This window comes from Eutrigla gurnardus, assembly GCF_963514095.1.
Source record: "Eutrigla gurnardus genome assembly, chromosome: 8".
Lineage (NCBI taxonomy): Eukaryota > Metazoa > Chordata > Actinopteri > Perciformes > Triglidae > Eutrigla > Eutrigla gurnardus.
Window position 1 is genome coordinate 6,297,685 of NC_139922.1, and position 13,341 is coordinate 6,311,025.

Sequence of the window (13,341 nt, forward strand, 5' to 3'; positions counted from 1 at the left end):
TCTTCATCTTGGCTTCCGCCTCGCCTTTTTCTGCTGTGAATGCTCAGCTTCATTTAGCAAGCCAGGGAGGCTATCTGAGCAACAACCATATCCACACTGTTTATGTTGTGGCCTTTATCACATTTTGGGTTTAAATTGTGTTTCTTTATTCAATAATTAAAACGCTAAATATCCAAAGAGTGTATGTCTGTGTCTGTGCAGAGAGCGACAGGGAGACATTTACAGTGTGTGAGGATGGGCCACAGTAAAGTGGGCTCTGGTGACGCGGAAAATGAGTTGGGATTTGGGGGATTGGGGTTCAGTCTTACTGTGAAATGAATTTTCCCCTTCATTAATCACTTTATTATCACAAGCCAAGGTAATGACATACATAGATACAAACACATGCCGTATTATGTCATTCACACTTCATTGTGATGAATGACCAAATGATAGACACAAGAAAAACAATGCTTGCACACATATCATCAACCTACCTTTTACTGTGTACTTATTGTATTATTGATTACGTTTTTTCTGTGTGTGTGTGTGTGTGTGTGTGTGTGTGTGTACATGCAGCCTTGAATATGTCTCTGTTTTTGTGTGCTGGAAGTGCTGGATATGGGGATTCTAGCCACTGATTCCTGTTCCAGAGTCAGAGCACACTGTGCAGGAGAGAGATTAGCAGCATCAGCTCATTCATGTGATGCGGCATAGCAGAGGGGCGAGGGGGGGGATGGAGTTACCACAGACCATACAATATGTGTCACCACTGCTTGTCTCCTTTGGAAACTCCTTTTTGCAACGGGCTCATAATGTAGCCTTAGCAGCCTGATATATCCTGAGGAGTTGTACATTAGTGACTGGGTGGTGGTTTTGTTCATGGAGTCAAAGTCTATCGTGTACAACACAGTGAGCCCCACCCTCCTAAGCTATCTAGGTAGGTATCTAGATATCTAGTCTGGTTAATTACATTATTGAGAGCTATCTTAGAATACAAAAATCCTCCATCCTAACAAATGTTAGCTGTTTCAGGAGGAGACTGTCCCAACGGGTATTTGTGATGGCACATGGACTCCATTGTGAAGATTTATATTACATATATTTTACAATAGGTTTATTGGAATTAGTTTTGTGGTGCCCTGCTGTGGAAACATTGTTGTTTAAACACAGCAACATTAGCATTTATTTTCATGTGACTTTGCAGGAAATTAGTTTTTAAAAAGACGAAGAAGATTGCTGTTGATTGTTTGATGTTTTTCAGTGCAGTGACACAAAAATGAAAGCGCATTGGATGGCAGCAGAAGTCTTCCCTATACAATGGAACCTAGGCAAATTTAATCCACATTTTCAAAGAATGAAAAAAAGTTAAATAAACGACCCACGACCTCACATCTCAAAAATGAAAATGAAACCAATAGAATTTTAGAAAGGTTGCGAGTCCACAGGTCAGCACTGCAACGATCTCCCTGCTGAAATGAATTCATGTAATGTATTACAATAATAATTGAGCTTAAGTTGCCAATGAAACCCATTATAGAAGAGTTCCCGTCCCCGTTCCTGGGAAATGGTTGTTCTGGATTTATGTCAGTCGGCTTTCCTGTGATGTTTATGTGATGTGAAGACGATAGCTTCAGGCTAATTAGGCCTTGTCTGCCTGACTGAACCTGGAGCTGCAGACAGCCTGTGGTCAGCTGGACCGTCTTAGCCTCTCACTGACCACACAAACGTGATCACAGACACATAAACACTCTGACTCAGGCCGCAGCCACTCGGTCCTGTCCTGATGTCTTGGTGTGTAAAGTTACAGTTGGGGCCAGTTTCATGGACAAGGATTTAGTGGAGCTGTAGACAAAAATGAACTGATTGCATTAGAAAAGACCTGAGAACCGTGTTTAGACAGAATTCTAAGCCATGACTGTGTCCATGAAGTCAGCCGTTCATTTTTATAATTAGCAAAGCGAAGTGGGTGCAGAGAAGAAGAGGGATGAAAGAGGAAAGTGGGAGATACACGAACTGGAGAAAAGGAAAGGGATCAAGCAAACGGAGAACTGACAAAGAGGAAATTGGTGAAGAAACCAGTCAAGCCAGTTCAGGTTTGAGCCACCGCTGACCTGTCAGCTTTAAAAACCCACACCCACCACCAGCCAGGAACCAGGATTGGCTTTAAATCTGGATTTCTCTGTTCCTCTGACACACTGCCGTTGTCACTCAGCCAGTGGGATTATCGCTCTGATTTTCGTACGGTTATGGTTGCTGTGATTTGGCTTGTGAGTCATCAGCCAGTCACTTTGATTGGCTACAGAAGATGTTACTTGAGGCTACAATTAATTAGCAGTGCTGTTGGATGAGGGACACGTTTGTTTGAAAAAATGTTAAACGTTGTGGTTGGGGTAGTTTTCATGGAGAACAGTTCTGAAGAAGAATAAATGATCCAAAAGGAGATTAAAGTGACATGTATTCGGGTGCGCCTACCCATTGTAGGGTTTATTTCACTCCTTCTTTCTGTGTGTCTGATCCGATCCTTACCATATGTGAAACAGAAGCACATTTCATTGGCTGCAAACGGAGCTTTTGAAAACAATTTTGACACTCCAAACTGTGGCTTGCAAATGCAATTGGCAGTGAAGGCACCACTTCGGCAGCGTTTCAAAGGCAAACAGACTGTTCAGTGTTCTGGTTGCGAACACGGGCTTGATGCTATGATATGGTGATAAAGATGAAACAGTGAGTGTTTGAACCTGATTGTATTCAATCATTCCCTGGCTGCTCTTTGATTCCCTGTTAGCTCTTTGCTGTCCATGCTGCTCGTTCCCCCCCCCCCCGACTCCATAATTCCAAATACGTTGAACACTTATCTCTGTAAAAAGTGCCTTGATGAATCACACCCTCTTTTCTCTAATCACTCTAATGGCTAACAAAAATCCCTTCCACCTTAGGTCTTATTTTCATTCCATATTAAACAAATGTAAATTGACCAATTTTCAACCTGATTTCCTGTACTTGCTCCCACATGCAGGAGTATCACTATTTTTTTCCGCACCTTTCTTAGTGTAAAAAAGGTACAGAGAGGAATGGGGTGTCAGACTCGATCAACCTCAGTGTGAATGGGGAGAGCTGGGAAGACGTGATACGTTCCCGACCCGCCACCGGAGGATTTAAAACGCTCATGTTGTTCAGAAGAAGACAGAAAGCCAGTGGTAGTTGCGCGAGGCCGGCAATTATATGCATCAACATTCTGTATATGACGCACAGCAACTTCACTTGTGCTTGAGAGCGAAACAATCATATTTCTGACGCTTAAATAATAATAATTCTGTTAAAGGAGACACCATTGAAACCAAAGTTCTTTATAAACGTTGAGATCACTGCATATCGAGGGTTCTTCCTTCCGTGATTACAGGACGGGAATCTCTATGTAAAAATTCACGTTGACCTGTGACCTTCCCACTTGATTATAACCTTCCGGTACTCTCTCTGTTTGTTCATCATCCTATTCCTCCACTTTCTACCTGACTATCTTTACGTTTCACCCTTAACATCCCTCTGCCTTCCCTTTCTTCCTCATCCTCACCTGTCTTTCCATCTCTTGAACCTCTTTGCACCCACACAGTGTTTGCTCTGCTTATCTTTTTCTCACTCCTGTCTCTCTTTTGTCTCCCTTTATCTGTCTTATCCCTTTCTCATGCGTTTGTGTCTGTCTGGTGGTGTCTATCTCTTGGGATGGGGGCAATCAAGCAATGTACCCATAATTGTAACAAGATAACAATCAATGATTAAATGCCTTGCCCCCTCTCGTTGTTCTTTTTTGTGCTTAATTGTTTTCACCAAGAGCTTTTTTGTTTTCATTGTGGCACTGCTGACCTGTCTCAGGGATCCTTCACTCAAGTGACCGGACGTTGTATCTCGACCTCTCTGCTTTCACGTATCACCTTCAGCTACAACTAAAGAGTTACCGAACATTTCGGTTGAGGCACACACATATTCCCCTCTGTTTGGCGATGTCCTGCGGTTCTTCAGATGATTGCCTAAATCTGGAAGCTGCCGCCTGAGTGTCTGATGTTGTCCCCGTTCCCCCTCTTACCGTGATCCCTCTCCCCTCGCCCTGCTCATCATGTGTGTTGCTGCGCAGGAGCAGCTAAGAGCAAGCGTCTCAGCAGGTTGGCATAACATTAGACGGGGCACGCTATTTGATATGGCGGTAATCTCCTGGTAAATCCCTCAAGAGTGAAACACAGCCGCCTGCAGCTTTGCAGAGATTTCAAAAATGGTTTTATTTTCTTCTCCCTCTTTCTTTTTTCCTGTCGAAGTATACCTCCTCACTTAGTTCAACTCATATAAGTGTGTGCGGCATGTATGGGTGTGGAATTAGCAAGACTTAATGTCACTGTCCCGAGCATTGCGCTGGTTAAATTAAGTACCCTAGTATTGGTTTATAGCGGAGTAATGTGATTTAGTGTGGGGCAGATACTGAGGGCATGGTGTGTCATCGATGCAGAATGTGTGGTTGGTAAAACTTGGAGGTGGCTGTTTATTCTCCTGGCTGAGCTGATTGCTTTCGTTTATCTGTAGATTACTTTGGAGAAGCTATTCCTACTCAGCTATATTCTACTTTTGAACCTCTGGTAAGGCATAGATTCTTTGTTGCATTTCTACTGGTCTGTGGTTTTATATTGTTACTGCTACGTCTGGCTACTCTGTATCACAACATGCATCCTAGAACAGGAACCCTTTCTTTGTGGTTCACATTTCTCACATTTCCCCCCATTTACCTATTTTTTGTGAAGTTTTACCGATTCAAGATCTACTGTAGATCGTGTCACATGCTGTAAAGAGCCTCCTGAAGTCAACTTGTGAGTTTAGTTTATATAAAGAAACACCTTTTTTTATTTGATTGTTTTTCTTATTCACCTCCAAAAAATACTTAATACTTTCATATTTTAATATGATAAGAATTAGAATGTGGGATTGTCCTATTTTCCATGATAATCCTGACATATGATGCGCTGCACGGTGGTGTAGTGGTTAACACTGTCACCTCACAGCAAGTGGGACTTGAGTTCGGGTTCCTTCTGTATGGAGTTTGCATGTTCTCCCCGTGTTAGCATGGGTTCTCTCTGGGTTCTCCGGCTTCCTCCCACAGTCCAAAGACATGCAGGATGTTTATATGGTATATGTTTAATTGATGGGTCATTCCGTGTCATTTCATCAAATGCCTCCCACCTGACCATCTCAGAATGTCCTGAAAAAATTCAAGTACAAAGACACACTTGTTAATAGGACAAATCCAAAATATTAGGTCTCTACTGTCAACAGTTTTCTCATGAAACATCATTGAAACTGGCTAAATTTATCAGTAGCATTTAGTCACATGTAAGTCTTTGGTAAATTGTAAAAAACACAATTGAATTGTCCTGCTGTGATGTTTACTAGTAGGCTGTTAGGACATGCAGTACCAAAACCGGCCACAAAACCCCACCAATATCAGGATTTTAAAAAATCACTGCAAAACACCCCAAAAAATCCTGATTTTTTTATATGATTTTAACAGGAATATGATCTTTCAAAAAAAGTAAGTTTGGACCTGATACGTGTTGTCAGTTTTTTGGAATATGACTCTGAAGTTGGGCAAAGATGTGTTTACTTCCATTTTTGAGCCTTAATATCTGTGAAACTAATCATCTGAGAGAAACCATATTTTGTAGAATGTTTAAGCTAACACCAGAGATCGAGGCAGAACTGATAGAAGTCTTTTATCTGCAAAAATGGGAGCTCAGCCACTCTTCAAATGTACTACTTTATTTCAACAAGCCACATTTTAAGTACCTACCATACTAGGTTATCATTGAGCTACACCCCTGATATTTCATGTCTGGAGGCTATTAGTAACATATATACACTGTAGAAATTTTGAAGGCCACAGGTGAGATAGTTTTCCAGATATTGCTGTTTAAAAATGGCTTTTCAGAGCATGATGCCAAAAACCGTCTAAACTACCCTTCATTCAATGATGTTTCATAAGAAAACTGTTGACAGTAGAGACCTAATATTTTTGATTTTTCCTAGTAACAAGTGTGTCTTTGTACTTAAATTTTTTTAGGACATTCTGAGATGGTCAGGTGGGAAGATTTTCAGAAATTTGATGAAATGACACGGAATGACCCTGATATGAATGTGAATGTGAGTGTGAATGGTTGTCTGCCTTTAGCCCCTTTTACACTGCCTTTAAATGTTTTCTTTTTTCTGCAATGTCGTTCCTGTAAAAGGTACAAAGAGGGAATGGGGTGAGAGTGGTTCCGCCTCTGAACTGACAATGAAGGTAGAGCCGTCTCAGAGCTGTACCAGAGGTGAAACAGGGGAGACAGCATCAGTGTGAATGGAAGTGTGAATTTTGAAGATGTGTTATGTGCACGACCCACCACCAGGGGGATATTAAAAGCTCAGACGGTTATCTGAAAATAAAAAGCCAGTCGTTGCTTGCGGGAGCCCGCCATTGTATGCATCAACATGTTGCAGTGTTTCCCCCAGAAAATGTGTTAGTTAAGGTGGTGTCTGTCAGGGGGGGGGGGGGGGATGATGAGCATCACATTAATAGCTACAGATACTGTAAAACACTACAACGACATATGAGTGCATGTCTTATTTTATGAAGTAAAATATAAGTTATGGGTTTACTCAACAGCTTAATAGTTCATAGAAATTCAGGTAGAAATAGGTTAACTCAGAGTTCCACAGCTTATCAAAAACAATCCTCCCCCCACAGGGGGTGTCTCCCCCCCATGTAAATGATTATTGATTTATGAATGAATTGATAGGTGGCTTATTTTTGGCATATATTAATTTCTTTTTGGCCTGGAGCAGGGCGTAACTTTGAGTTGAACATTGGGGGGGTTGAGATTTCCGCCTGTGAAGCAGGTGTATATATATATCTTTGGAGACTATGGTGGGGGGATTGCGATCCTGTAGGGGGGTCCGGGGGCATGCCCCCCCGGGAGAACATTTTAAATAATTTCATTTTAATGCATCAATTTGGTGAATTCTGAGAAACAAAATATGACATATCAATTACTGACCAATTTCTTACAAACTGCTGGTACTGATACAAATGTTGACATACTAAATGGGGTTGATGAGTTTAAGCATTCAAGAAAAGATGAAAACAAAAATGACTAAAACACAATTTGTTTATTATTATAATAATAATAATAATAATAATAATAATAATAATAATAATAATAATAATAATAATAATAAAAGTGGGTGACTATTCCTCAGCCTTCCTTGGTGTTTTGGTTTTGACTAAAGCCTCGTTCACATACGTCGCCACTCGCCCATCTCTGAGAGACAGCTCTCAATTAATGTGAATGTGTTCTAGTGGAATGTGGTCAGGACAGGCGATGCGATGTGGTCGATCGGAGATCAAATTATTTTAACTTTCTGCGATGTGAGTGAAGCGAGTACCAATCACAATGTAGAATAGAGATGATCGACAGTTGACGTCAACAGAGAGTTCCACAGATAGTTGCCGTTTGAAGTCGCCGGCGGCAGTGAATTTTTTTTTGCCAGCGAGTAGAATTCAGCGAGAAAGCGAGTGGCGAGTAGTGGCGTATGTGAACGGGGCTATACGCACACGCACTGTCGAACTCGCCGGCTGGGGGGGGGGGGGGGGGGGGACAAACTAACTTTTGTTCAGTAACATGATTTGACTCGTGAGAGGTGGCACTGGAGCCCTAGCAGTAGCTACCTCCTGTTGGGAAGATACTTTTATTCTTTTGCTTTTTTTCGCGTGCTTTCTTCATACCACCGCTGATGCGGGGAGAGACCGGGAGAGACCGGAGAGACAGTAGAGAAGCGCAGGTCCGGCAAGGTGGGCGAAACCAAATCTCAGAGCGGGAGGGGGCACAGACAAACGTCACTATTTTTTACTGGTAAATTGAGAAAATCTACCACACTGTTGTGATTATAATGCTTAACATTCAATATCAATAATTATGATATCAAATTGGGTGGGTTGTGGTGGCTGGTTTGGATTATTGGGTGGGTTGCAACCCACCCATCCTCCCCATAAATTACGCCTATGCCTGGAGGCCCTGCCCGGCCTGTACAATGGTAGGGGAAACACTGCGGCGAATAATGCTAGTATATGGATTTTTTTTTTTCTTTTTCTTTTTTTTTTAAGACGTTAGTTTAGGCGGCAGCCCTTTGTTGCCGCCTTAACAGGAAAGCGCTGCGGGAAACCCTGTGTTGTATATGATGGACAGCAATTTCGCTGTGATGTGTTTCATGCCACGTCCTCTCCGGTTCCACAGAGCCAGGATGCTTGTGTAAAAAGAGATCAGTATAAATGGTGCAATCAAGGCACATCGAGAGGTCTTCATTCCGTGATCATGGCGGAATCTCTGTGTGTCAGCCCTGTGGTGTAACGTCAGCTTCAGCCCCCCATGACCCTGAACAGGATAAGTGGTGATTGATAAGGGATGATATATTATTTGGCAGTGATAGGACAATGAACATTAGCATGAGCTCACTCTGAGATGTCCGTCCCATAAACACATATCACATGGAATGGATAGCAAAGTAAAACATGCCCTTTTATTTTAGTATATTTGGAATGAAAACACATTGTTTAGTGATATAACTGTTGCAGTCTAATCTGATAACATGAATGTGTGGTTTTCTTTCAGAAATACAAGGAGTTTGAGCGGGCAGTGCGGGTGGAGGAGATTGATGGGCTGCGGCTGGTAAAGAGGTTGGCGGAGGACATGGAGGAGATGTTTCACAAGAAAGCCCAGGCAATGAAGGTACACGTTTTTACCTAATTTATCATCCATTATATTAAAACTAAGCCTTCCTCATAACGAAGCAAAATATTTCAAATACAAAATTCTATTCATAACCTTCTGCATTGCTCATGCACTCTGGAACATAAAACAGTGACCACCTAATTCCAAAGTAGAAACGAATAGAAACGACTCAGTTGCTGTGGTACATTTATTCCCAGTGAGGCTGGGAATGAACAAGCAAAGGATCTCGACGGAGCTTAGTGAAAAATCACTTGCTGACCCTATTTGATGTCTGAAGAAGTGCTGTAGTGTCACATTGCCACGGTATACCAGACTCTTATTTGCTGTGTGTATGTGTGAGGGAGAAATGTGAAAGAGTGTGTGTCAGACAGAGAGCGGCTGTGAGCCACCCATCAGTGTCTGTGTCACCTTATTGATCTACTCAGACCAAACATCAGTATCTAAGAGGCGACTTAAAGACAGAGCCTGAAACTGGATCCAAAATGTTATCCTCTTGATTTTTGAATCATCTTTGAATCAATATCATGTTCAGTTCTGCGTGTATGTGGACTGGCTGTAGTGCACGTATCCTGTGGCTGATAAGTACTTTGCCTAAGTATACATTTTATGGACTAAATGGTTGTACTTTTGAAAGACATATTTCAGATGGGAAAATATATTACTGTACTCATTTACATACATTTTTTGACCGTCAACAGCTGATGCGAACCATTCTTTAAATAGGATTTTTAATTTAAACATTTTCATCTATTTAATCTATCAAAGAGTGAGGTTCAATATTCAATGGTGGCGCTCTATTAGTGTCAGTCAGCAGCGGTTGGTCTGCAGGTGGAGCTACTCACGGAAGAATGCTGCGTTTACTTGGAATGGGAAATCAGTAACTTCCAACTGCTGAATCAGGCTCCCTCTAGTCTATAGTGTTTGACCAGGTACATTTCATTACTGCTGACTCACAATGGAGGATCAACAGGCAGAGAAAGAAGACCATTCAACTTCCAGTCCAAGAAAAAGAAACAACAAACTAATGGAAGTGAAGAAGGAAAGTCATCAAGCAAAGTGACCGCCAACATGGGAAAAAAAGTTTCACAATTGACGTCAAATAGTCAACACTGTTCTGTTTCTAAAGGAACTCTGGGAGATGAAGTCCCAGAGGCTCGCCTGCAGTTACATCTACCACCAAAGAGGCCGCTAGAAGCAACGGATGCCAAATCTTAGAGTACAACTTTAATTAAAGTGTTGGTATGTAGAGTAAGAACACACTCGCCCATAAATGTGTGTGAGCATGTCTGCATACGTGAATGTGTGTGTGTGTGTGTGTGTGTGTGTGTGTGTCAGTGTGTACCAGGTGCAGTTCAGGATGTGTCCGCGGTGCACTGCCTCTCTGGCTGCAGCTCTAGCTCCAGGTGATAGATCTTATCAGGACAACATGGTGCTGTTAACACAAATTGGATTTCCCTCTGAGAGTCTGGTCCAAGGATACAAGCTGAGAGGAGAGAGAGAGAGAGAGAGAGGGGGCACAGATAGTGACAAACCCTTTCCTTGCTTTAGCTTTACATATGCCTGTGATTATTCTTATGGTACCTCTGCCCGCATGGATTGCATGACCGTGCCTGTTGTACTGTTCCATTCCCTTTGAAAGCTTTCACATTTCCAACAGGAGTCACTGAGCACACAGAGAGGCTGATGTATTCATGCTAATATGAGTCACCTGGCATTTCAAAGATACTCCTACTTGTAGAAAATGTTTGCTGGCATGAATGCGAGGTCCTAATTGAATTCTGTTTCTGGTTATATATTAAATCCTGCAACACAAAATGGAGTACTTAATCAGTTTTCTAATAATAATGAACATTGTTTTGGAATTCAACCACTGCTATAGGCGGTCCAAAACAGCATTAAACTGTATTTAACTTACATACGATGGCCGGAAAGCAAAACCTCTGCAGGATTTTCTGATTGTCGGATTTAATTTTGGATGATGAGAAGAAGGAAGGTTAACACCTAGTCTGTATAAAACAGTGTATTATGCATTGGGTATCCTTAACAAAGTTTTTTTTTTGTTTTCTCAAAAAGTGAATTTTTCAGATAGGAGGTTTTGCGTTTCGGCCATCGATATCATCTTTACATTACAGGAAGAAATGTGTTGTCAACGTGTAGCAACTATATAAATTGAGTCCGTGCTGTGAGATTAGATGTTTTTAATCTAATAGCAGTGTTCTTGGTTTGCCATCTCCTCAGTAGTCAATACACTCCTGGAGCTACGAGGACTCCGTTGGCTAACGGCTGTCATGATCTTGTGTTTTGTCTTGTTTTCCTATTTTATTCTGTAGTTTCTGTGTTTCGTCTTGTTGGTTTCCTCATTTATTTTCTAGTCCTGTCTTGCTTTACATCCTGTTGCTTTTGTTTTCCCTCCCTTTTTCTGTGTATTATGTGTGATTAGTCTTGTCAGCCCGCCCTCATGTCTGCTCACCTGTGTCTTGTTCCCTAATTAGTCCCTTGGGTATTTAGTCTGATATGTACTTTAATACGTGAAATATGATTAAAACCATATGCCTTCACCTCCCTGTTTTCTTATGCTTCATTTTCAACTGCAACCACGTTCTTTTTATGCCGGTGGGATTGCACCTTTGTCAAAAGGAATTTCATTACATTTCACGAGTGCACCACAGGAATTGAACCCCTGTCTCCTGCAGTAGCATTGCTAACCATCACACAAAGTTATTAACTTTTAACTTGATTGACTTCCCAGCAATTACCTCCCACACCAACTGTCTCTCCTTTGCTGCAGCTATGTCGGCACTCTCTAAGTATGAGCTCGTTTTCTCCATAAATACAGATTCATATCTCTGACTCTCTCCGGGATGCTGTGAATCGTAGTATCAGAGCTCCATTGATGATGGCTTTTTTGAGTGAAATACTCAGTTGATTGAATTAATTCAGAACAGCTGTTCTGAAACCTAAAACTCAGAGTTGCCCATCTTACGGTTGGTCAACTCGGACTTCAGGGTGAGGCGTTTGTAAAACCTGCTTTCTGGAATACACCCCATATTCAATGATATGTTCTGGGAATATATGTTCCTGACTGTTCTCTCATTTACCTCCTGTTGACTGCCTTTATTTTTGGACTCTTCTTCTTGTTGCCTGCCTTTTCCCAGGCAGTCTGAGTTCCACTAGTCGCTAACAATGGATTCTCTAAAGCCGCCTGTTGGGTGCTTGACACCTGATAATTGTACATCCCAGTGGGTGTGTGTGTGCTAGTGTGTGTTCATATGTGTGTGGTCTAAAAGTTGTGGGGGTTGATGAGAAGAATACTGGTCACAGGGGTGATGATCTGTGCTTTAGCAAAGATAGATGAAAGCAATAGGAGGAAGAAAATTGAAGAAAGTGGAGGAGTGAAGAGGTTGCATGCACACGGAGGAGAATTTAACCCATTTTCTGCTGCTGCGTAAATTCCACTTAACCTCCACCTTTCTCATTTTCAATGCTGACAGTTGGCCGTGTTATGGAAGTATCCATGAGTACTTTTCCCCTCATTTTCCTCCATCTTTCTCCAATTTTTACTTTAGCTTTTATTACCCACACTCTCATCTGCCTGGCCTAGTGAGCAGTCTCGCTCCTGTCCTTAAGCATCCCTCGTTCCTTTGTCTGTCTCTCCCCTCTCTACTCCGCCTCTTCCCATCTCCCTGCTCTTTGCTATGTGGCGCTTCAGCAATTCAATTTCCGTGCTGGCACACTCCCCTGTCCGTCAACGTGGTTTTATCTTCTGGTCTCCACGTCAATTCCCCCTTTTTATCGCACCCCACCACCTGCTGAGAGACAGCAGCCCCTGCTGCTGTAAAAAGGTTCCCCCTGTATAAATGTGTGCTCGCTAGATGATGCCATTCTTTTCAAGTGTGTTTAGGTGAGAGATGTTTTGTGTTTTCATTCTGTATGAAGATAATGCTTTTAATTTGGAGAGAGGAAGACGATATGGTGTGTGTGTGTGTGTGTGTAATTGGTGTTTGTCCCCCTCCCTTATCATCTCCACATTATTGTGCCGTCAACCAATTTAATTTATATGAGATAAAATGACCTATGAAAAATATTTCAAAGTAAACATGTGCTTGCAAAGGGCATTGTGTGTGTGTGTGTGTGTGTGTGTGTGTGTCCCTGTTAGTCTTTAGTCTTTATTTGTGGGCTCAGCAAGCATCTTAGCTTAACATTTTTACTTTTTAATTACTATTACCATCATCAGTTCCCATTGGTGGGATAATATCGTTGAGCAGACAGCGGCTCCTTTTCCTCCCCTCTCCTCCCCGCTTCTCCCCTCTCCTCCCCTTTCCTCCCTTCTCCTCCCCTCTTCTCCCCTCTCCTCCCCTCTTCCTAACATCACCTCCATCAGGCTGATCAACAAAGTCGTGGAGGAAGTCTGGTCTTCACTGCCGCCGCATCTGAGACTTTTTGCACAGGACCAGACTCTGTGCGATCAGTGGATTGAGGAATGTGAGTACAGCTTCCCCTCTCTGCGGATCACCCCAGCAGTGGGGGATTGGCGGGAGGGAGGTCAGCTGCTGTCATT

At 42.2% G+C, this 13,341-nt stretch overlaps 1 protein-coding gene across 2 annotated transcripts in view; it reads left to right on the forward strand.

Annotated features, from left to right (window-relative positions):
* Positions 1–13,341, forward strand: part of cacna2d3a (calcium channel, voltage-dependent, alpha 2/delta subunit 3a) — a 120,816-nt gene that overhangs the window by 17,465 nt on the left and 90,010 nt on the right. For both annotated transcript variants that reach the window (XM_084015472.1, XM_084015473.1), the window contains exon 3: positions 8,664–8,780. In XM_084015472.1, the coding sequence (XP_083871598.1) occupies positions 8,664–8,780 (117 nt within the window). The remainder of the gene's footprint in view (positions 1–8,663; positions 8,781–13,341) is intronic.